At 51.2% G+C, this 25,500-nt stretch overlaps 1 protein-coding gene and 1 pseudogene across 5 annotated transcripts in view; both read right to left on the minus strand.

The window, feature by feature from the left end:
* The window catches only part of MYO18B (myosin XVIIIB), a 238,668-nt gene that overhangs the window by 48,902 nt on the left and 164,266 nt on the right, over positions 1–25,500 (minus strand). For all 5 annotated transcript variants that reach the window (XR_004345504.1, XM_032603528.1, XM_032603530.1 and 2 more), the window contains exons 35-39: positions 20,483–20,596; positions 19,006–19,122; positions 18,138–18,221; positions 17,016–17,153; positions 14,489–14,674 (exon numbers count right to left, since the gene is read on the minus strand). Coding sequence is in view for 4 of the 5 variants with exons in the window: in XM_032603528.1 (XP_032459419.1) it covers positions 14,489–14,674; positions 17,016–17,153; positions 18,138–18,221; positions 19,006–19,122; positions 20,483–20,596 (639 nt within the window). In the remaining variant the exon portion in view is untranslated. The remainder of the gene's footprint in view (positions 1–14,488; positions 14,675–17,015; positions 17,154–18,137; positions 18,222–19,005; positions 19,123–20,482; positions 20,597–25,500) is intronic.
* On the minus strand, positions 7,352–7,573 carry LOC116739260 (annotated as a pseudogene).

The following is a 25,500-nucleotide window of genomic DNA, read 5'->3' on the forward strand; positions in this document are numbered from 1 at the left end:
CCATAGCCCCTTGAAGCTCTTTCCTCCCCTCATTCCCTCTCTGGAGGCCAGATGCTGTCCTGGGAGAGACATGGTCTGAACTAGGCAAAACCATCCTCAAAACGGCCCCATGTCCGAGTGGGGCCCCTAGGAACCTCTAAAGTAGGTCTGTGAGTTTACTACGCAAATCCCAGCACCTGAGGAAACCCTTTCAACTTTTATGTTCCAAACAAGGCGCAAACTCTGGCTTCTGGGATCATATCTGGCCTGTGCCTGTTTTTGTAAATAAAGTTTTATTGGAACACAACTACACTAGTTTGTCTTGTCTACAGCTGCTGTCAGAGTTCAGAGGTTGAGACAGAGGGACTCTGTGGTCCACAAAGCTGAAAGTATTTACTACCTGGCCCCTGTTCTAAAATCCTGAGGTTCAGACTCCTCTAGTGGTGCAGTGGTTAAGAATCTGCCTGCCAATGCAGGGGACATGGGTTCGAGCCCTGGTCTGGGAAGATCCCACGTGCCTCGGAGCAACTATGCCCGTGCGCCACAACTACTGAGCCTGCGCTCTAGAGCCTGTAAGCCACAACTACTGAGCCTGCGTGCCACAACTACTAAAGCCCGTGCACCACAACTACTGAAGCCCGTGTGGCTAGAGCTCATGCTCCACAACAAGAGAAGCCACCGCAGTGAGAAGCCCGCGCACCGCAACAAAGAGTAACCTCGCTCGCCGCAGCTAGAGAAAGCCCACAGGTTCTCAGTTTTGCTTATGCAAATGTCTCACTGCAGTAGATAGCTGAACCCTTCCTGGGTGTGTAGTTAACTTTTGGGCCCCGCCCTGGAAGGGTTAAGAAGAAAGTGATTCTTCTTAAAGAATTAGAAGAAAGGAAGAAGAAAAAGAAAGGAAGTAGACGGTGTCACTGGGGGAAAAAGACACAGAAGCAAAACCACCAAATCACTGATACAAAGGCAGGGACTATAAGCTAAACTAGGCAGCAGACGGTGTGAGTAGGGTCTGGATGGGAAGAGGCCTGTGTCTCCCTTCTCGGCCTCCTGCTCCTCGCTTGTAACAGAGTCAGGGTGAAGCGCCTACATCAGGGCTCTTCCTGTCTGTGTGGGTCACCTGAGGGTCTTGTTAAAATGCAGATCATGGGGCTTCCCTGGTGGCACAGTGGTTGAGAGTCCGCCTGCCAACGCAGGGGACATGGGTTCGTGCCCCAGTCCGGGAAGATCCCACATGCTGCGGAGCGGCTGGGCCCGTGAGCCATGGCCACTGAGCCTGCGCGTCCGGAGCCTGTGCTCCGCAACGGGAGAGGCCACAACAGTGAGAGGCCTGTGTACCGAAGGGAAAAAAAAAAAAAAAAAATGCAGATCATGACTCAAAGGTGTGGGGTGGGGCCTGAGGTCCTGCAGCCAAGGCTGCTGGTCTGAGAATGACACTTTGATTTGGAGGTAGGTCACGGGGACTTTGGGAGAAGTAAATGGCAGAATGTACAAACCACGTTTAGGCCTGACACAAATGGTAGGCTGTTATAGAAATAATAATCGTAACAGCCACAACAATGACAACAATAAGTAAATACAAACTATACATAACCCAACTTAAAATCAACCTCCAGCTGACGTCCATAACAGAAACGATAAATATGTAAATCCACAGAGTCACAAAGCAGGGCTGTGTTTACCCTTCTCCTACAAAGAGCAATCTCCTCCCCCCCCCCCCCCGCCCCCCGCGACCCCGTCAAGTGAGTCTTAACTATTAGCATCATCACGCAAACGTCAGAACTGTCCTGAAGACCTTGTCTAAAAATCGCACCAGTTAGAACACAGAGATAATATTAGCTTTGAAACAGTGTCCTTGACCTGCAGACACAATCTTCAATGTTGGCCTCACGTTAAACTACCCTCATTAGCTACTCATTCTAACAAGAGATGTGTGTACACAGAAACTTGATTTGTGTCCTTGTGATGGAGATGGGTGGGCTGAGCCAGGGACGACATCCTGGCGTGGGAGGGCCCTGGTAGAAACGGACAACAGAAGGACCATCCTTGGGAAACTCAGAGCCGCTAGACCTTCACATGAGCTACAGAAATACTGGCATCACCGATCCTGTCGCTGTAGCAGGGGCCAACAGGAAAGCTCCAGGCAGCCTTCTTTCATCAGGTTTACTCCCTCGTGATTTTTAGCAGGGGTGAGGAGGTGGGTACTAGGGAGAGTTACACTTTATTGACATTTAATATGTGCAAGACACTCCTCTAACATCCAGGTCACCTTAGAGCCCATTTTACAGATGAGGAAACTGAGACTCAAAAGAAAGCAGGTGACTTGCCCTGTACACACAGTCTGGAAGGGCTAGAGCCATGATTTACATCTAGTTCTGCTATGCATTCCCTACTCTGCTTTTCCTTCCAAAGGAGCTTAGAGCAGCAGTTGGCAAACCACAGTCTTAGGGGCCAAATCTGGCCCACTGCCAGTCCGTCTTTGTGAATAAAGGTTTATTGGAACACACATGCTCATTCATTGAGGTACGGTCTCTGGCTGCTTTTGTGCTACAGCAAAGATGAGTAGTTGCGACAGACACAGTACGGCCTGCAAAGTCTAAACTATATTTACTACCGGTCCTTTACATAAAACATTTGCGGATCCCTGGCATAGCACATTTCATTGCTACTGCGTACAACCTCGTGAGGTTTGGCCACCCTCTCAGAAGGAGTGAAAACCATCTTATTTCCTGAGTTCTTTTCCTTTTGTTTGCTGAGAAGTCACATCAGTCGTCTTTTTTCCCCCACCTGCAATTAGCTCATAAAGGCTGGAGCCTGAAGGATTCCTCCTGAGTGTTTGTTTATAAGCCTCCTTCCAGCAGGACGCTGCATATCTAAACCACTGCCAAACTTTAATAACAGCATCGACTGCATCACCTCCCACCAAAAGCGAACAGGAAGCCTGGCTCAGCTGCCCAGCTGGGTGGATGTCACCTGCGGACAGCTGCAAATTGCCTGAACAAGGACAGATGTAGCTTGTCTTTGCCTTTCTTCTTCCATGTGAAAACTTTTCGGGGTGAAGATTAGACTGCTCTTAGGGAAATGAATGTGTTGATTCTAATTATGTGAGCAGGCAGGCGGCAGAGGTGCCATGCAGCAGGATGGGCTCCAGGTCATTTACCTGGAATGCAGCCAAGGCAAGACTGGGCAAAGAACGGAATTCCAATGCAGCTGGTGCCCAGGACACTGAGCACAAAAGGAGGCATCTATGAACCCATGGGTCACGGGGGTGGGGGGACAGCACGTGGGGGACAGAATTCCCAGAACTGTCCAACTGGAAATGATTTAACCACTGCCTAGGCTTATACCTCTGCTCTAAAGCTCAGAGCTTGCCTGTTCTCGAGGGGGGCTCTTCTGTGCTCTCTGCTCTGGGTCTCACTCTCATGGTGATGCTGGTGGTGACGATGATGAGAGTGATGGGAATGAGGATGGTGATGGTGAGGATGGTGAATGATGATGGCAATGGTGGTAGTGGTGATGATGGAGGTGACAGTGATGATGGCTGCTTGGTCTGAACGTTGGCCCTCCACTCCATTCATAGTTTGAAATCCTAACCTCCAAGGGGATGGTATTAGTAGGTGGGGCCTCTGGAAGTGATCAGGTCATGACGATAGTGCCCTCATGAATGGGATTAGAAGGCAGAGACAGTCCTAGACCCTTCCACTATGTGAGGACACAGCAAGAGGGCACCAGCCATGAACCAGGCAGAGAACCCTCGCCAAAATGCGACCATGCTAGCGCCTTGACCTTGGACTTCCCAACCTCCAGAACAGTGAGTGGTAAATTTCTGTTGTTTATAAGCCACCCAGTCTATGGTGTTTTGTTATGGCAGCCTGAACAAATTAAGGTAGTGGTAACGATGATGATGTGACATTGAGTTTGCTTTATGCCCTGTGATAAGCATTTAAATGCATTATTTCATTAAATCTGCCTTGAAATGATGTGATGGAGTTGCAATGACTATCCCTATTTTATAAGATAACAGAGACACAGAAGTTGAGCATCTTGACCAAAGGCACACAGTAGGGAAGTGACGGCACTGAGATTCGCACCTAGTCTCCTGACTCCTAGTCCTCTGCCACTTCTGTCAAGCTCCTTCTTCGTTTGGCGTGCACTTTTTACGCCTCCTATGTGCCAAACAATGTTTGAGGGCAAAAGTAAGCAAATTTTTTTTTCTGATAAACTCCGTTTGCTTAAGCCAGTTCGAGGTTTGTCACCTACCACCAAAAGAGCTGTAATTTAGACCACTTCACTCATCCATTTCTATTTCTACATGCTTGCAATTCCAAATCAGCCAATTCTCCCCCCAAAAACATTTTCTTTACCATTGCTTGGTCTATCCTCAAGTTCTGAGGTCTCCATCTACTTTCTCATTGTTTAAGTTCAGCCACAAAAGACAAAAAAAGAAAAAGGGCACCAGAAGGAGATGAACTGTTTTTCAAACCAAATTATAGTCTGGAAATGAATTTAAAACATTCAGAGTCTGATCTGGGGCTCCCTGGGACCACTATCGCCTGAAGATGTCCAACTGGGACAATGATTGTGCTTTCAGTCGTGAAGATTAACCTTCCCAAGCCTCTCTGACATGCAGTTAAGTGTGGCTTAATCTCATCTAAACAATTCCAATTGGATTTATTTTAATAATTTAATGTACACCTGCACCGCTCAATGTCTCCTCCCACTTTTTTTTTTTTTTTAAGTAACTTTGGGAGGTTAAGTTACTCTAATTTCCACAAGTCTAAGGTGACGAAAGTTCAACTGATGAAGTCTCTGGGGACAAGATTCGTACTTGCTCTTCTGTTTGCCTCCTCCAGACTCCACTCGCTATTTGTAACTGCTATTAGCAACTTTCAATTCTGATTAATTACTGGAGCGTCTGTTTCCCTTTGTGGCACTTTCACTTGTGGCAGAAACAAAGCCACAAGTCAGGGAGTAATAGACCCAATTATTCCTAGGTAGGCTTTTGTTAATAGATTTTATTATCTAGATATCTCATCTCAGAGGCAGACGCAAAGAAACTCATTTCGTTAGATGATAACACCTCTTGAATTGAGACAAGCACATTCACCACCTGGGATCAGGAGAGCTTGGAAAAATTCCATTTCAGAAATATGTGTGGGGCTGGCAACACCCGGTTCTAAGTCCCTCTTAGGACCAAGTTTCTTTTGTATGGAAACCTTTGTGGGGAGACAAGCAGAGGAGCCCACAGTGCCTGGAAGTGGGGATGATACAAAGGCCCACGTTCTCCCCTGCCAGCTGAGAGCACAGGAGGCCGTGACTAGTGGGGAGGGAAGCAGTGTGTGAACAGGGAGTTTATAAACGCGTTGGGCCATTTTGGATCACACTGAGATAACGGAACAGTAATTAGGAGACCTATCTCCCTGTCAAGAGAGCTATAAAAGGTGTTATTTATACCCTGCTCATGGCCCCAAATGCCCTCCACATGGAATGCCTTTTTAAATACTTCAGTTCTCAGCCAAAAGACTTCATCTTTATGCTCTGAAGTTCAAAGACACTGGCGGGAGAAAAACACTGAGAGCTTTTTAAAATGAAACCCTTAATTCTGGGTTTGGTGGATATACCTCCGGGGGGTGGTGGGGCAGGTTGTGGGAGGGGTCTGTGTTCTGACCTAGAGTTTGAAAACATGGGTCTTTGGGCGGCCAAAAAACAAAACAAACCCAAAGCGAAAACAAACACGAAAACTAAACAGAATCTGGCTTTGGGCTTCCTGAAGCCCTTACCAGCTATGGCCAGATTCTCAGAAGACAGGAGAAAGAGAACCAGAGGGGAAGACACAGCAGCCAGCACGCCTGCAGGGACAGTTATGTGACAGGCGGAGCGAGAAGCATGGTGTGGATTACTCGCTTCAGTCTCTCTGAGTAGATCTGATCACACCCATTTCATACATGAGGTGAAAGAACGTCCTCCTCAAGAGGACAGAGTTCTCATAGTGAAGTAATCTGGCTTAAAAAGAGACAGTCAGTGAGCGATGAGATTGGATGTGAGAGCCTTCGGACTCCACGCTTCTGCTGCTTCTACTCCGAACCAGGGCAGGGCGACCCCACCCCAAGGAGACTCCCACAGACTGGCAAGAGCTGATTGCTGAGTTTTCAGGAATTTTGCGAGCCAACTGTTGCACAAATACGTATTAAAAATTGAATGTCAACTTACAATTAAATAAATCACATTAAAGACAAAGGTAACACATACTCAAAACACATTGCTTCCTAATTTTACTAACATTCTGCCCATGCTTTTGAAGTTGTTTTTGTCCATCATGTCTGTCCAGTGGAGATGCCATGTAACAGTACTGCTGGGCGTGGCTTCCCAACATCGTTAGCTGGAAACCAGCCCCGGGGGGCAAGATTTACACCACAGAGACTGGAAAACACTACAGACCAACTGGGATTCCACCTACGCTGGAGAGCCGGTTGTTAACCCTCTGCCAGAACACCGCCACCCCAAGCTCTTCTCCTGGTGATCTAGCAGAGTCTTCCCAGATCCCAGTTCAAAGTGAACCTCTTCATTGCATCCATGGGAGGCTTTCTCCTCACAGGAAAATTCACCAACACAGAAGGGAGACATCCCCTCATCTCTTTTAGGCCTCATATTGTTTTCATTTCCCCCCGCCCCCGAAAGTGGAAAATATACCCCAGAGTAACACCAAATAAATAATTCATGAACCATATATAATTGATGCTAGGTTTAAAAGAAGTAGAGCCATGAGTGGTTGTCTATTAACTATTTATGACTGCTCGGGCTGCTGACAAGCCAGGCTTGGTGCGGAGGTCTCACCCATGCTCCCATGTTTTATTTAAACATTATTAAAAGCACACAGGCTGCAGCGAGGCCTCCCGTTCCACTGAGAATTAGACTCTGCTGCGAAGTCACCTCTGGGTCTCGGAAAGGTTAGGACTGGCTCCTGCTGGAACGGCTACTGTCTTTTTCCTTCATGCGGAGGGTGTTAGGCTGCCTCTTCCGCCCACCCTTGAATTTTTCTCTTTTGATGTGACCCCCACTCCAGTTTTTCTGTGACCTGGGGCACATCACATCTCCCCTCTGCCCTGAGTCTCAGTTTGACCATCCGTAAAATGGGGAGTATCAAAGACGTTTACCTTAAGGGTTACTGTGAGGATGAGATCAGAGCAGTGATTATTAATAGGGTGACTTTGCTCCCCAGGGTATATCTGCCAAGGTCTGAAGGTTTTTTTTTTTTTTGGTCACACATCTGCCTTTATTGTGAGCAGCCAATGGGACACTTCCGGCATAGTAAAAAAAAAATCAATTTACAAAAGCAGGGATTCAGTGAAGCCACCTGGTTGGAAGCCTTGGGAGCTCATACATAGATGCTGACCCAGAGCAGCAGGAAGAGGACTCCAAAGCCCATGAAGAGTGAGGCCACTAAAGCTATGAGGAGCTCTTTGTAGATATCCCGAGTGGACGTGGTGGTGACCTCCTAAGGGAAGGACCAGGTGGTGAAGAACAGGCCAATGGCCAACAGCACCACGGTCAGATGCGGACAGACAGCCAGGTTCACTGGGCTGCTGTATCTGCTCATGTCCCCAAGCTCTTTTCTGCCGGGCCCAGGGTAATCCACCGCTCTGCCACCAGGGGAGATAGTTTTGATTGTGAAGACTTGGGTGGGGAGCTACTTGCTTCCGGTGCGTAGAGGCCAGAGATGCTGCTAAATATCCAACACAGCACAGGACAGCCCCACATCAGACAATTATTCAGCCCAAAATGTCAATAATGCCAAGACTGAGAAACCCTATATTACAGAATCAAAGGCAGCATTAATTTTTATGACTCACTTTTAAAAAAGGTATTGAATGAGGAAATACCACGTGTCTAAATCTTCTGAGGGAGAGAATGGGCTTGAGCTGGTGAGATCCTGGTCCAGATTCTAACTCAGCCACTTAACTGGGACTGTGACTTTGGAGAAGTTGCTTCAGTTCTCTAATCTCAGTTTCTTTATTGGTGAAACAGGGATAGTTACCTCAGACAGAGAGGCTTAGAAGAGAGATCTCACGTAAAGTCCTTAACCCAATGCCCTGCACGCAGTCAGCGGTAAAGCGCTAGCTCTCATCAACACTGCCCCAGCCATCGTGCGCGCAGGACGGGATGCGGCCGCAGAGCTGGCAGACTTGTGACAAAGTCTGAGTGGACCAAGAAAGAGTCATGGGAGGAGTGAAAAGAAAGGGGAAGGAAAACAAGGGAGCATCTATTAAGTGCCTACTGTGTGCTATCATCGGGCACTTTCACCTACACCATCTCATTTACTCCTCACAGCCTCCCAATGAGATCGGTTGTATTTTGCTCCCAATTTACCGATGGGGAAACTGAGGTTCTGCAGCGTTAACTTAGCCGCCCGAGGTCTCAAACTTCAAGTCCAATGTTCTTTCCACCAGCCTGCAGTGAGCTGAGGTGTCCTCCCCAAAATCATATCCACTTGGAACCTCAGAATGTGACCTTTTTGGAAATAGGGTCTTTGCAGATGTAGTTAGTTAAGATGAGGTCATACTGGATTAGGGGAGCTTTAAATCCAAGGCCTGGTGTCCTTATGAGAAGAGAGGACACAGAGACAGGGCAGAGAAGAAGCCCATGTGAAGACGGAGGCAGAGATTAAAGTTATGTGGCCGTAGCCAAGGAACGCCCGGAGCCCCCAGAAGCTGGTGGAAGGAGGAAGGAGTCTCCCTTAGAGCCTTCCGAGGGAGTGGCCCCGCTGACACCCTGACTTCAGACTTCTGGTGCCCAGAACTGTGAGACAACACACCTCTATTGTTTTAAGACAACCAGCTTTCGGCAATCTGTTACAGCAGCCCTGAGAAGCTAATACACACCCTCCTTCTTCCCAAGAGGAGCCAGAACAACTGTGTGAGGAAATGAGAGAGAAAGAGAGAGAGAAACCACGTGTCCACACCCAGTCAAGTGAGAACTTGTCCAGCAAGAGAAGCAGCGGGAGAGAGCAGGTGGCAGTGGGGGGAGGGAGGGGTTTTGTAGCTGGCGGCCAGTGGGGGAGCTGCAAGGAGAAAGAAGGAAGAGAAGTAAGAAAGGTGGAGGTGAAGAGTCTGTGTTTACATCCCGATATGTGGGTTTAATCTCTGCCTTTCTGGAGACCTGGACATGGGCGCCACACGGCAGGCGAGCCCTAGACGTTTGCTGAACGCAGATCAGAGACGATGACGAGGTTGAGACGATCACGATCAGATGGCTGCCTGCGCAAAGCTGCTGGCCAACACTGCATCCTCCGTGCAATCTTCTCCATGTTTCCCGGTTCTACCAAACCACTTCCTCCTTTGCTCGCACATCCCATCCTGTACCAGAAGTATTTAGAGACACATGCATCTCCTCCTCTGGAACTTGAGGTCTCCAGAGGCACAGTCCCTGGTCCATTCACGTCTGCATCTCCCATAACATCAGGCACAGGGACGGGTACATGGTAGGATGCAAAGTAAAATGTGTTGATTTGAAAAGTTCCAATTTTTAAGATAATTTTTGAGCTGTTCTCTCAAAAGGTAAAACTTCAAAATGCTGTGGAAACTATTCATTCAGCAATTTCTGAGAATCTACCTGTGCCTAACCCTGAACTGGACACCAAGAGTCAAATAAAACCCACCCCCCCTCTCAGGTGCTCCCTGTCTAGGAAGACAAGAACACAAGCAATGACAATAATCCGTATGAATGGGGTGAACACAAGGCGATGTGGGAACACAGAGGAGGTACGTAACTTAGTGACGGGTGGGGGTAACAGTGAGGGCTTCCTGGAGGTGAGCTCTGACCTGTTACAGGCTGAGCAGGCGGGCAGAAGGATGCAGGAGGACAAAGGTGACGAGCCCAGAAATGACCTGGCGCTGGGGCCTGACGCCTTTGTGCTTGAGTAGATCACGCGAGGCGACGAGAGGCAGACAGCCAAAGGCAGAGGAGTCTACAGAGGCTAGATTTCTGCAGAGAAGTGGGGGCTTTGCTCTGGAGGCAGTGGAGAGCCAGGGAAGGTTTCTTAGCAGAAGAGCAACACAGTAAGATGTGTCCCTTCTAGAATGACCTTTGGCAGGAAGGAGCCAGAGTGGAGGAACAGTGGGGAGCCAAGATACAAGGTAACTGTACAGGCCCAGACCAGAGGGGCTGCAGATTAAAACAGAGACAGAGGACGCGGGGCCGGGACTGGAAAGGATGGATTTGAAAAATACCTCGGTAGGATAAAATCAGCAGGTGTGGCCATTAATCTGTATGACTCAGAGACAGATGGGCCACCGTGATTTCTAGCTTGGGTCACTGGGTGCTGAACTAAGAGTGAGCAGAGGCGCTATCTAAGGTTTTCAGGGGAAAGTTAAGACTATAGAGAGTCAGGCCAAGGTGCTGAAGGGTAACCCGACAGGTGTAGCCTCCAAAGCCAGTGCATCTGGCTGAAAGCCGGCAGAGGGCAGGCCTTCCTGTCACCCTCAACTCTAACTCTTCCAACTGTCCTTGACCGCCCTTGGTCACCCTGACCTGGGGCTGAGGTGGTTTCCCCTGAGCTCTGTAACTATTGAAAAACAACAGGATATAAACCCACGGATAAGCTGTCTTGCCACCCCAGCGGAAAAAGGACTTGAATGACTTAGAGCCAGAATATTCTTTTCTCCATAATGGTTCCTGGAGTCGCCAGGAATAATGCATTTACGAAAATTAATGGCAAAACCTCATTTTTCTGTGTTCTGGGAAGAGAAGTTCCATCGGCGGGGTAATTGATCCTGATCTGGACATGCCGGTTTGCCAGCCCGGGGTGTAAATCATTCACATGGAACAACCTGCGGCCCTTTAAACCAACACCAACAGTGACAAATGGGACAGGGTGGAAAGGAACACTGAGGGGAGATCCATCAATATCCTTCCCGCTTCTCACCAGGGCCCAGAGTGTGGGATCCTTTTTGGGGTCTCCACAGAAGAGCCATTTTTCAGCAGGGTTGGGTTGGGAGGGCAGCGTGGTGTCCCAGTGAAAGCTTTAGCACTGGACACGCGGGGAGGCCGATCCCAGCTCCGCCACTCCTGACTCTGCAGCCCTGGGCCAGGCACCCCTTGCGTCCGGACCTGCTGGGGTGACGTAAGCGTGAAAGAAGATGACATCGGCAAAGAGCCTAAGCCCAGATCGACTCAATCAGTGTTTGTCCAAGGAACGAATGAAGGAAGGAAGGTATGCTTGGCCCAGGGAGTTCAGAAATTCACTATCCCTCCCAGAGAGATGTGAACTTTAAAAATAGAAGATGAAATGGGCAATGGTTTACTCAAAGGAGTGATTTGTGGTGATGACCGGGGGCATGATGCCAACTGGTCTTCTAGGAACCCTCCAAATCCCAGTACACAGACCCTTTGTTTTGCCTGTGAAATCTCTGAGCGACCACTGCAGAGAAACATATAAAATACACAAGCAATGGCCGTGGCAATACCTCTCCCTTCAGCACGCGTTCCTCAAGGGTGAGGGTGTGTCTTGTTCCCTGTTGGTCCCCAGCATCCAGCACTGGGTTTGGCCCAGAGTAAAACCTAGGGATACATACCAATCGCATGAACGAAAGAACCAGAACCTTGACTGACTGCCTTGCAGGTGAAGCTTATCGAGAACACATGGCACAGAGAAGCTCCCCGCTTACCCTACAGGGGTAGGGTGGAGGAAGGGAAGTTGGCGGCACAGACATGAACCTGAGAGGTGAGATGTCACCTCCTGGGATGCCTGGAAAAGTGCCAGGATGCCACGCAACTCTGAAAATGACAGTGTTCACTGAACTCTCCCACTGAGCAGCATTCTGTCCACACTGTGAGTGTGTAAAAATCAGGGACGTTATGATTCCCCGCCCCTCCCCTCCAACGCCCATCCCCATGCCAGGCCCAGAGTTGGTGTTGAGTGAATAAATGGATAAATGAGAAAGTAAGAAAATATGATATCCTCTCCTCCCCCAGAGGAAATATCCCAGGGCTCAAAGGCAAGGGGCCTACTTGAGGGCAGGTAGGTTGGTGAGCTCGGGACATCCCCTATTAGGACAGGTCTGCCAGCGTAACACTGTCCCCGTGAGCCCTGCCCATGCACGGAATCACTGCAGAAACAACCGGCTGTGAAGGAACACGCCCTCCCTCCGTAGTGGGCCGAAGGGTGGCCCCCAAACGTTACGTCCTCCCAGAACCTGTCAATATGGCCTTATCCAGAAAAACGGTGTTTACGAATGAAATTAAAGTAAGCACCCTGAGATGAAATCAACTTGGATTTAGAGTGGGCCCTAAATCCAATTACAGGTGGCCTTAGAAGAAAAGGCAGATGGGTATCTGAGACATACACGCACAGGATGAGGAACCATGTGAAGACAGTGGCAGAGACTGGAGTGACCCGGCCATAAGCCAAGGAACACCCGGAACCACCAGAATTTGGAAGAGCACAGAATAATTCTAGCCTGGACCCATCAGAGGGAGCACAGACCTGCCAATACTTTGATTTCTGACTTTTGGCCTTCGCAACTGTGAGAGAATAAATTTCTCTTGTTTTAAACCACCCACTTTGTTTTAAACCACCCACTTTGGGGTAAATTTCTAAGGCAGCCATGGAAAGCTGATACACCGCCCAACCCCAAACACACCAAAACAAAAAGAATAGTTCAGCCTCGGTAAGCTTACCCAGAATCTTACAATGAGAAAACAGAGAAAGATGCAAGTCTTAATTTTAGCATACACATAAGCTTTGTGCTTTGCAGTTTTGACCCATATATGGGGGTTGCATTATAATCTTTTCCAGATTTTAGGGCCTTTAAAGATCTGAACATGTCCCTGGGAATGGGGGTAGGGAGAGGAAAGTGAGAAGAGAGGGGAGAAGAGAGGAGAGGAGAGGAGAGGAGAGGAGAGGAGAGGAGAGGAGAGGAGAGGAGAGGAGAGGAGAGGAGAGGAGAGGAGAGGAGAGGAGAGGAGAGGAGAGGAGAGGAGAGGAGAGGAGAGGAGGGAGAGGGAGAGAGAGGAAAAGAGCAGAGGGGAGAGGAGGAAAACCACTATCTGATGTGATGGGAAAGCCTGGTGTCCGGCCAGTTGAAGAAGACATCGGAGGAGGAGTGCTGGGGATGTTCTCTCGCTGCAGCCAGAGATGGCAGGAGGGGACACAGCTGCAAGAGCAGCAGGGCTGGTTAATGAGGAAGTTAGCCCGGCAGTTGGAAGAAAGAGCCTTTCCCTCTGCCAGGGCCAAGGCGGGTGGAGGCGCTGCCAGTCACGGGGCTTGGATCTGTCTGGGAACCTGGGTCTCTGTGCGGAGCCTCACCTCATCCCAACATGACAGCCGGGCTGCTGGCTTGTCAGGGGCAGAGCTATGGGGTTGACACTGGCCGCGGGAGGCAGTGGCCCGGGAAACATACTTGCTGCAGGAGGACAAGGTGGTGAGACCTGTCACAAAACCAGAGCGGACAGGGCAGGGAGGAGACGACGACGGTGATTTAAAGCCCTCTGGGCCGAACGGCAGCACGTTCTGGGTTGTCTCAGAGAAGGCTCTATGGTGGAGGGCAAAGGGGGTGCCAGATGCCTCCCAGGCTGCAGAAGCGGAAACCTAGAGGCTCGGGGATATCTGGGCTCGTGGGGAAAAGGAGGAGTGGGCACTCTCAGACGCTCTGTGATCCCTGCAGGAAACTGTTCTCAGAAAAATACAGTGAACAATGGAGAAACCTTCCCACTGGGAAGGAAACAAATTTTAAAATGCACCTTGGGCCACACCAGGGGACAGGCATGGCTTAGTGAATAAAAGTAGAGACTACAGAGTTGGACAGACCTGGGTTCCAAGTCTTACTTGCATGTGGCCTCAGGCAGGTGAATGTACCACTCTGGGCCTCAATCTGGCACGTGTGTCCCGTGCCTCAGTTTTCCCATCTACTTCACAGTACTGACAGGAAGATTTAAACAAGAAAGGTTTAACCCAGAACTGGCACATAGCCAGTGCTTAATAAATGGTGGGTTTAGCATGATTGTTTTTATCTTTTATCTTTGTGGTTGCTGTTAACAGTCCAGAAAGACCTCTGACATTTACAAGGTATGACCTTGACTAATTATCTCAGCTCTGTCAAGCCTCAGTTTCCTCATCTGTAAAATGGGATAATAATACTGACTTCATAGAGTTATTACGACGCTTACACGGCATTATGGGTGCTAAGGCTCCATGCAAGGGAGACATTTAATAAACGTTGGTTCTCTCCTCTTTGCACGAGGCCGCCCTGCCTCTGGAGGAGAATGTGTGAGGCAGGAAGAGAAAGTCCGGAGTCTGAGGCACAAAGGTAGCTGGAAGTCATCCTGCAGGAGTGAATGCGACTGGCTCACTTTGGACCGGCCCTGTTTGCAGCCCCCGGCTCACAGCCCATCCCCTTCCAGTTTCTTCCCTGCTTCCGGTCTACCCCCAAAGGCCCCAGGGACCAGGCCCTGAGGCTCCCATTCAGAAGGAAGGAGGGCTCCCCTCCTGAAGCCTCCATCACAGGACCACACTCACCAGCTCCACGCACCGCCGGCTGGCCTCGGCCTCCCGCTGCACCAGCTCTTCCATGTCCACCTTCAGCTCCTCCAGGCGCCGCTGGTAATACTGGCTGCTCTCCCTCTGCTGGGACTCGGCCATGGCTGCCTGTGAGAGCTCCTCACCCATCTTCATCAGGCTGTCCCGAAGCCGGACCACCAGGACCTGCAGCCCAGGCAGAGAGCACACGCCCATCCTGGAGTTAGAAGCCTGGGGCCCGACACAGGATGCTCCAGAAAGAAATCTTTTACTGAGTCTCTGTGCATTTTTATAAAGTAATCAGGGTAATAACCCTGATTTCTGGTACAAGAATGAAGGAAACGTAGAAAATGATAGCTGCTATTCTGAAAGGCAGTGTAGCTTAGTGACAGACGCTGAATTCATGTTCTGGGTTCAAATCCTACCTCTACCTCTTCCTGGCTGTGTGACCTTGGGCGGGTTATTAACCTCTCTGAGAGACAGGATGGCGTCTGGGACGCTGTCAGGGTTGAACGTGTTAAGTTACGCGGAAGGCTTAGCTTGGTGGCTGGCACACAGGATGGGCTGGGTAAGGGCTGGGAATTAAGATTTATAGCGACCTTCATTCAGCTCAAGGTTTGTGTGGTGGAGTGGCACGGTGGAAAGGACACTATACCAGGGGGTCCAAATCCCTTCCCCAACATGGATTCTGGCTTCCCGATTTGTAAAATGAGGAAGTTTGAGCAAATAATCTCCCATAAGCCTGAGCTCTAATATTTCATGGCATTTTTCTTTATGTGTGTGTGTGTGGGGTAGAAATCCACAAGGACACAATGAAACTATGAATAGAGAGAAAAGAGCCGTGAGCATCACCAGTGCTACAGAAAACCAACCCAAGGGCTGTTCTGCAGAATTCATTAGTTGGCCAACAAGTCTGGAACCAATCGATTCTGATGGGTAAATACTCGAGTGATGACATAAAACGCAGCCCACATGAATATTTTAGGTCCCTGCTAAGGACTCTGAGCCCCTTTCCGGATCGGAGACTGAATAATGGCCTAAAAGAAAAGCTTTATGATTTGTTTCCTCTTTCCCCTTTCAACTGGAGTTTAGCAACGGTTTCAAAGAGCAACAGGAGGGTCATAAGAAGAGTAGTCCTCCAATTGTGTCCCCAACGTACCCCATCTCAAGGACCTGGGATTCTACTAAATTCCAATAATGATGGCAGAGGGCAAAGCGAATTTGGAGATAGAATCTGCCATTTAAAGTTACTCTACAATTGTTTTCTTCTCTGCTATCACTTGACCGTGCTAGAATCAAGCAGAAAATGATATGTGATATAGCTCAAATTATGTATTTAGTCATTTAAAATATAGTAGATCAAAGTTTCACGGTGATCTGCAGAGACAATTATGCCTTGAGGGATCCCCTGAGCAATTCCGAGAAGCACTGAGGGCCAATGCAAAGAATTTTTCTCTGGTCTTCATCCAGAGCAGCCTTCTTAGAGACCAAAAGCCCAACAGGGGATTGGGAGTAAATGTTTCGGAATGAGAAGAGCAGCCTCCCATCGCTCAGACATACCGTCGCTCCCTGGCTGCAGGGAGATTAGAACCTGAGACCAGGATGGAGCGAAGGTCAAGAGTCAATCTCCTCCCGTCAAGGACACTACCTGGCTTTATCTTGAATAACTCGCTTGACCTCTCTGGGGCCATCTTCTCATTCTATCCTGCATGCCCCATGGGGCTGTGATGAACATCACGTGGAATAGCTGATGTGGAAGGTTTTGGCAATGGTGATCTCCTCGGTAAATGGCCCATGCCATTGGTGTACAGAGCTAAATGCGAATACAGTCACTGAGCTCCACCCCAGCCCATCCAAGTCTTACCTGTCCTTCAAGGTCCAGCACCAAAGCCACCTCCTCCTGTAAGCCTCCCTGATTCCCCAGCCTGAAAGGACCTCCATCCTCCAAACCTCACAGCCCTCTCCTCCTTAGTATGGGTATTTATGTACATATCTTACCCACATCTCCTACAAAGCTCTATGCTTCTGGAAAGCAGAATCTATTTAATACATCCGTCTTCCACACACCCAACACAAAGCCTAACACACACTAGGGGCAAAATAAATTTCTGCTCAAAACAAGTGTCGGGTGCATACGTGGATGAGTGAGTGGATGGAGATGGGCAGAACTGGATCAATGGATAAAAACATGGACTGACAGAGGGGTCAAGGTCTGAAGGAGAAAAAAAGAATAGAGGAAGAGAAGCAAAAATAGAGAAAGGAAGAAGAACAAATGGAAAAGGGGGATGACGGATGGACCGATGATGGTGGATGGAGATGGAGACAGAGGAGGTGGCTAGGCTGAGTGAATGGGGAGTCTGTGGGACAGTGCGACTGAAGACAGGAAGGAGGGATGGAGGAAGGGAACTCAGGAGATGGATGAGTGATACAGATCCGGACAAAGGCACATGAGTGGGCAGATGGATGGAGTTTACGTGAAAGCCCTCATAGCTCTAGGCCTGAGCAATAGTTACACGCCAACAAGTACCTCAAATCTCTTGATCTGCACTTTCTGGAACCCCGTCTTGTTCTCCAGGTCACAGATGACCGCCTCCTGCCTGCTGACGATGGCTCGGTCCACGGTGGACTGCTCCAGGTACTCAATGCGCATCTGGGCCACCTGCAGCTGGGGACACACCCAAGAAGGCCACTGACCACGTGGCAGCCCCGAGTCCTAGAATCGGGGGTCCCAGCAAGACCCAGCCCCGGGCCCATCCACGCTGCTCCTTCCCCGCTCAGGTGCACAAGCACGAACTGCTGGATCCCAGCTGAGGACCCTACATGGGACGCTGCCCCTTCCTGTGCCTTCAGCTTCCAAACAGGCCTTCCAGTCAGTGCCTCTCTTACCTCTTCCTCCTGCCCTGATGAAGCACCAAGCCGGTCAGTGGACAGCGAGCTTTAGCATCAAGAACACAACCAAGAGCAGGTGTGGGAGCCAAGCACATATTTCGGGGTTCCAAACCTGGCTCCCCACTTTCTAGCTGGGTGTGTCAGGCAAGTCAGTGTCTTCCCTTGAGGCTTGTTTCTTCATTTTTGTGTGTGAAGGAGATCAGTGCCTGGTACACAGCAAGCACCCAGCAAGTGGCCACTCCTGCTGTTATTTTTGTCCGCTTGCTGTCACTCTGTGCCCAGAGATACTGCTGGAGACTAGGTCACTCTGACAGCCACGCTAAGTGGGCACATGCAATGGTTCCAGAAGAGCTTTGAGAATTTCATGGATGATAGCAACCCACTAGGAATGAGGGAAATTTAGGGGTGTTTGGAGGAACCATGACTTCAAAGGAAGATGTCACAAAGGATGGTGATCCTGTCTTGCACAGACCAGACCCTTCTCCTTGGAGCCATTTCTCAGGGGTAGACATCCTACACGGAATCCCTGATGAGCCTCACTGCGTGGGGCATCTATGGACCCTGAACAAGCATGGGTAGGAGTGTGTGTGTGTGTGTGTGTGTGTGTGTGTGTGTGTGCCCTCTCTCCCCCTCCCCCCCTCCTGTCTCCCCCGCCTTGGGATTGTCCTCAATCCATCTGTCATGCAACTGACGTTGAGTGAATGAATGAATGACAGTTCCCAGGATCCTCCCCCACAACACGGAGACTCTGAGCACGTACTTGTTCTTGAAGCTTTTGCTTCTCCTTCTTGGCTTCCTCTAGCTGCAGCTGCAGTTCCTGGATCTGCCCAATGTCGGCAGCAGACTGGTAAGACGAAAAATGTCACATTGAGACCACAGGCTTTGCTGGAAGTCCCTTCTCCCCCTGCCCACAGATGTCTACGTGTCACAGAGCATGACAACAGCTGGTTCTAAAGGGCACCTCACGTTCTCCCCAGTATCCCTCATCTCGGTGTGCACCCAGTCACTCCCACCACACAGGACCATAGCTTCGGTCAACTGTCCAGCGCTTTATTATACACTCTTGAGAGCCCAGACAGAATGAGCTGGCTGTGGCACCAGGACCAGAATTCTGAGGGAAGAGAACTATTCTAGGTCAGGTAACTGGGATTCTAGACCTGGATACCAGCCTTGGCAAGCCACAGAACCACTCGGCACCTCAGTATCCCCATCTGTAAACTGGGCTGATAGTCTCTGCTGAGACCCCCTACATAGGGTTTGTCCACAGATTAAAATGAGGCAATGGAGAGTAAAAGTCCTTTAAAAAAGAGTTGAACCAAACCGTTGAACGCGACTATCCCCAAAGAAAAGAATTCCAGAGGATAGGAGGGCCCCTAGCTTTCTATTTTCCACAGGTATTTATTATTTAAATTATTTATAATGGGCATATGAATCTACTGCTTCTGTAAATGAACAAATAAACTTCCATTCTGAACGAAAGTAAGTGTGATTCACAGTTGCTATTTACCTGTGTAGCACTTATCCCTCCAAGGCCCTAGCACCAGGGAGTGGCCCGACAACAGCACCTTCTCACTGTCCCCACCTACCCCCACAAGGCCATCAAGCCTTCTTGCAGCGGCGGCCACTACCTGAGCAATGAGGTCCTTGTGCTTCTGCATGAGGTCGTTCAGGTCATCCTGGTCCTCCTCGATGTGCTTCAGGAGGTCCGCCCTCTCAAACTGCAGCCGGTACAGCTGCTGGTCCACCTGCGGGGGCAGGACGATGGTGGGTGAGAGAAAGGGGGGTAAAGGGGGACTACAGGGGGCTGATGAAGAGCAAAGGCGGGCTGGACTTCCCTAGCGGTCCAGAGGTTAAGACTCCCCGCTTCCAACGCAGGTGGCGTGGGTTCGATCCCTGGTCGGGGAACTAAGATCCCACATGCCGCGCAGCCGAACAAATTCTTTAAAAATTAAAAAAAAAAACAAAGGGGGACTTGCCTGTGGGTGTGTCAGGCGAGTGACACAGGCAGACCATGGCTGTGTCCATGAATGCTGTGTGTGTGTGTGTGTGTGTGCTGGGCCTGCCTGCGACTGCGTGAATGCAGCATGTGTGTACGTGAATGGATATGTGACCGTGCAAGCCTACCTGGGAATCTACATACATACAGTTTAAGCGTGCACGGTGCCTGTGTGTCAGTGATCTCAGTAAGTATGGCTGAAATTAAATGTATACCTTACCTATGAGGGCGTTTATCTTATGTGTGTGTCTGGTGACTTTGTATGTGAGTGTGTACGTTCATCCTTGCGTGCGCATGTGTGAATGTTTGCGGGCAAGTTCCCCTTGATCTAGCACAAATGAAATCTGGGCCGATGGGGAGCTTGAGAAAAGCTTTTGCCAATAAATCTCTAGCTCTGTCTAAACTTCGGATTTCACATGTTGCGTATAAATTTAAGCCAACCCTGTACATCCAGACGGGGCACTTAGAAACCCACACCCAATCTTCACCAACATAATAGATCCATAATATATGTTCATTTGTTCCTGTTCAGCACTGAGCACACAGCAGGCCCATTACAGATGGCTGGGTCTCTCGTAGGAGTGAGCTCAAGTGGGCCCACAGCCCTTGGCTCTTAGAAGAAAGGATGTGAAGAAGTAGCCCAACAATAGTGACCAAGTGCTCTCGGGGGTGGTGTGTGTGTGTGTGTGTGTGTGTGTGTGTGTGTGTGTGTGTGTGTGTGTACAGTAGGTCTACAATAGATGGCCGGGAGCCGCTTCCAGTGGTGGGCACAGTGTGGGCTCACAATAGATAGCTGTGCTCCCACTTCAGGTGCTGAGCGAACAACAGGCTCGTACTGGAAGCATCGCCATGGGGCTGAGCACACACTGGGTCCACAGCAGGGTTCCTGGCCTCCCTTCGCACAGGTGAGCACACAGCTGACCCTCACGTGTGCCCTTACACCTTTGTAACACTCAGCTCTGAGTAGGCTGCCTGTGCTCTCGGAGCGTCCAGCACCCAGTAGGTCTACAATGGATGTCTGTACCTCCAAGTACAGTACAGTGAGTGCCCCGGCCCCTCCTCTAATGCTGCGCACACAGTAGGCCCCCCACCCCGGGAGGGACCGGTACCAGGCTCTTGCTGCGGGTCATGCTCTCCAGCTCGCTGTGCATGTTCTCCAGGTCAGCCGTCAGCGCCTTCTGGGCCTTCAAGGCGTCCTCACACTTGGCTTCACTCTGCTGCAGCTGGACCAGGCAGGAGGGGGAGAGGAAAGGGAGAGAGGCCTTGTGACACTGTCTCCTGGAACGTCCCTCCCCTCCAGCCCAGCCCGGCCCCTCCCAGGCAGAAGAGTACTTTACAGGCAACCCCCCCCTCTTCACGGGTGTTCGTCAACCCACAGAGGGGGAAGCAGAGGTGTTTGCAGTAGGGGCAGCTGGGTTCTGAGCCCACTCAAAACTGAACTAGCACTGCCCCACGAAGTAAAGCCAGGCCACCCCCAATTCAGTGCCAGGAGCGAGTCCCCAGTTCCATTCAGCAGATATTCGCTGCCACCCCTCAGTGCCAGACATGGGGCTTGCACAGAACAGTCAAGGTGGCCCCTGCCCTCCCATGGGGGAGACAGGCACGGACAGGGAGTGACAGCACCTCTGAGGGTACCAGGACGGGGAGGGTGTGGGGACCCCGGAACACAGGATGGGGGCTGGGAAGCCTTCCTGGAGGAGGTGTGCACAGTTCGTTCAGTGGGGACTTGCCAAGTAGACATTTTTAACCAGAGTTGCGAACCCCTTTTAAATGGTAGGCAAAATATTGTGTGTGTGAGCATTTCCTGGTACATGACTTTCACTAGATTCTCGATGGTTAAGAGCCACTGACTCAAAGTTTCTCCTCCTCGCTCTTTCTTTCTCTTCCTTCCGTCCACATGTACACAGCAGGCCTCCTATCCTAGCAAAGTGGGGCCATGGAGATAGGTACAATGACCTGTGTGGCCCCAGAAGACAGACATTTTCCCCCGGAGAGAACACATTCACGCACGAACCCTAAGTTCGTTCTGCGATTGAGTTTCCCTGATTTCTGAACCCTAGAATCTCCAAGCAGAAAACCACCTTATAAATCACTGAAGGCAAACACTTGAGGTTCAGAGAGGGGTGGCACCTTGTCTGAAGTCACAGAGCTACAGGAGCAAAGACACCACTTGTATCGTCCAGACCAGCTCGCTTTCTCAACTGCCAGGCCACTGTCCCTCCCAAACAGTAAATGACATTAAGGCTGGTGCTAACAGGGGAAAAAGAAAAGCCAACTAGACCCCTACTGAAAGGACATGCACACAATCTGATCCCCGAGGCCACCCAGTGAAGGGGGGCGCACTGATTTATGAAAGGAAAATGAGGGAGCCAGGGCAAAGGATGCCCCAAGGACAGCTGACCAAGGCGGGGCTCTGTGGGGAGAGTCCGCCTGGGACCATTTTCGTCTTCCAAACTGGGCAGAGAACATCTTCCTCGGAATGTCCAGGAGCTCACCCCAGATGCCAGAAGAAGAGTAAAGACACGGGAGGTGGGGAGCAGGCAGGCTGCCATGTGTTCCAATATCGCCCGCCAGTCCTCCTGGCAGATCTGGGAGGTGTGCACTGCTAATACCCCCATTACGCGGGCTGGGAAACCGAGGCCCCAGCCTCCTCCCGCAGCTTCCCCACACGGCACCCTAATCCCAGCCCCACCCCACTGCCAGCAGCCTCAGCCCACAAAAGCCCCATCTTCAAGGCGCCAAGGAAAGCGTATTTCTGCGGCTGGGCTCCGTGCTGGGCCTGGGAGGAGGGCTCGGTGGCCCGTTTCCCTCAGCGACTGGAAGGGATCAAGACACACTGAGAAAAATGATGTGGAGCAAGGGAAGTGACTGACGTTGTTAGAGCATAATCGACAGAGGAAATGAGAAGTCAGGTGCAGTCTCACCTTCCCTGCAGGCGACTCCAGGGCCTCTGGGAAGGCCGGGGGCGGTGGGGGGTGGGGTGGGCTGGGGATGGAGGGCTGCCCAAAGCCAGCCCTGGATTCACGCATAAGGCAGAGGCCTTGCTAAGGAGAGGCATTTAAACTAAGACCTAAATGATGCAAAGGAGACAGCCAGGTAGAGCTTTAAGTGGAAAGGTGCCCTGAGTGGAGGCAACAGCAAGTGCAAAGGTCCTGAGACAGGAACAGGAAGGAACTCGGTGCTGCAGAACAGTAAGACAGCCAGTGGAGCTGGCCAGCTACACAGAGAAGGCCAGGAGGAGGCGATGCTGAGGAAGCGGATGGGGATCACATCAGTGAGGCTTGTGAGCCAGGACGCAAAGCTTAGCTTTGTCTTTAGTCTGTAGGAGAACCACAGCTGCCCTCTGAGGACTGAAGAGGAGGGTGGCATGATCTCCCTCTGGCTGCTGCGGGGAGGAGGGGCTTTGGCGGACAAGAGTAGCAACAGGGCAGCCAGAGAGGATGCTGCTGTGGTCTTCCAGGAAGAGGGTGGCGGAGGTGCTCCAGTCGGAGAGGAAGGAGAGGAAGTGGAGAGAAATGGAAGGGTCTGCACAGGGCGGTGTGCAAGGAACAAAAGAAATGGGCAGGCAGGAGCAGATGGGCCAGCGTGGAAGAGGATGTCAGATAACTAGTAGTGGAAGGGAGGTGTCCGGCGGGGCCCCACTGCCAGGCCAAGTTGCTCGGCCCAGGGCCAGGAGGCAGGCGAGAGCCATTGTGAGTAGCTCGACAGGGCAGAGCCGATAGACAACAGCAGTTCCCATCTGCTGAGCCCCCCTTCAGCTGAAGGAGGGTTTCATCCACATCATGCTGCTGGATCTCTGAGCCCCTGGAGAAAGAAGGCTCTATTTTTCTCCCCATTTTACAGATGGTACACCTAGACATGCTCCTTCCTCTCCCCAGTCTCCCTGGAGCAGGCAGGGAGAGGGACGACTTATCCCCAGGCAGAAAGGGGCGCAGAGACAGCATGCAGGCAGTGGAGGGCCTGCCGGCATTAGTCCTAGCTCCCACCGGGCTGGAGAGAGGATTATCTCGGCCCTGATGGTTTGGGCATGAGTGGCCACACCGGCTACTGTTGCTTGGGGACCATTTCCAGGGCACTGGGCTCTAGCTGCCTTGCTTCACAATAGCGTCACAACACCTCTAGGAGAAAGGCGCCCCCGTGGGGACCAGCTGACCTCGGAGGAAACTGAGGCTCACTCAGGGGAAGCAACTTGCTCACAGGCACGCAGCCAGCAGCAGAGAAGCCTGGTTGTTCCAACTCCAGAGCCCAAACCTTAACCACTGGGCTCCGCTGCCCCCCATGGAAAGAGTAACATGGATTAAAATAAAGAGAGAATTCCAACTGCACAGAAAACAGCCCAGTGGCTTGGTGCTACCATGGAAGCCACTCAAGCCGTGTCACAGCGACCTGAGCCAGGCGGGGACTGTAGAATGAGAGGTAGACACATCAGGAAGAACGGACAGAACTTGGAGTCTGAACCCACGTAGTGGCGCCGAGGAAACACATCGTGACCGGAGCCTTCCAGGGACGCGTGAGTTCATCCCAAAGGGAAGAGGCAGGAAAGCAACCCGTGTGGCATCTGCTAAGCACCAGGCGCACCACGAGCGGGGCCAGACCTGGGGGGTCTGCCTCTCGAGCCAGTCACTGAACTCACCACGCCTCAGTTTCCTCATCTGTAGAGTGGGGACGGTCACATCCTACCACCCGTGCGGGATAAACCAGTGAAAACGTGAACGTGCTTCCCACAGCACGCGGCACTGAGAAAACGCCAAAAAAGCAACGGTGGATGTCGCTGTTGTTTGTCTCCTTCAGCCCTTGACAGCCTGAGAAGTGGGGACTTTTAACCCCATTTTAGAGGTGAGCCAAGTGAGCTGTCAAGGTCACAGGGCCAGGGGGAGGCAGGGCCTGGACCACAATCCCAGGGAGGGCTTTTAGGCTTCCTGGCAGACTGGGATGTACGCAGGGAGGGTGCCAACCCCAGAGGCACACAAGTCAAGCAGGCCCAGATTTTCGCTGGGCCTGGGGCTGTTGCAGCAACACTAGGAATCCCCCAGCCTGTGGCCTCCGCCGGGCAGGCCTGGGATTGCTGCTGGCGAGCCATCTTAATGCTGAGCTTTAAAAATTTCCATTTATTACACTTCAGGGAGCAGGAAGAAATACAGGCCACCTCGGGCTGATTTTCCATTTTGGTTGACGTGGTGTAAGAATAACTCACTGCACATTATTTCCATATTGGGGCTGTTTGACGTTTTTATGAAGTCAGGTGGCAAATGGTGTCAGGGCTGAGATCAGATCCCTCAGTGGTGCGATGCTGCCGCCACTGCTCTGACAGTGTCTTCCCGGGAGGAGGTCCGCTGGAGCAGTCAGAGAGCAGCCAGTTGACAAGCGACTCCCCAGGAAGGGCTCTTGGGGTCCCACCTCCAGCCCTGGCAGCCAGCCTGGCTGTGAGGATCCCACACCCCTTTCAGCTCCAAGTCACCATCCAGTCCCCGTGGACAAGCCCTCCCAGGTCCCAAGCAGACCTCCACAGCATGGGGTGGGGAGCACTGGGGGAGAAGGCGGCCCCCCGGGATTTCCATCCCTCTCCAGACCCAGCGTGGGGCGGGACCCACAACGGGCTCTCAATGACACAACTGATTTGATTTTCGTACAAGTTCACGTTTTTCTTTCCTTCCACACCTTGTTTCTTGCAAAGTCAATACAATAACTTGCAAAGTATGTGGGTACAAAGCACCAAAACGTCTTTAACAGCCAGAAACTCGTCTCCCCCTCGCACACGTCCGGTCACGCTATCATTCACTCATTCGATCAGCCACCGTTCCCCAGGGGCTGCTGAAAGGCAGGGTGTCATTTCCTCCCCAGCCCCTGAGCCAGGAGCCCTCTACCAAATGGACACCTTTGTGCATGAACGAGGGGTGTCGAAGCTCTGGAGACATGTGGCCTGGGGACATGTGGTGAGGTCCTGACTCTTGGACCAGTGTGGGAGGACACTGAGGGTCCTCAAAGCCTGAGTTCTGCGGGCGCAAGACGAGACGAGCGTGGTCATCCAGGCTCGAAGCGCTGCAGCGGCCTGGGGGGCTGCCGTGCACATGGGTTAGGAGCCTGCGCTCTGACACGGTGCCAGGCGTGGCTCTGCCGTCACTCATTT

Source organism: Phocoena sinus, chromosome 14 (genome assembly GCF_008692025.1).
Source record: "Phocoena sinus isolate mPhoSin1 chromosome 14, mPhoSin1.pri, whole genome shotgun sequence".
Lineage (NCBI taxonomy): Eukaryota > Metazoa > Chordata > Mammalia > Artiodactyla > Phocoenidae > Phocoena > Phocoena sinus.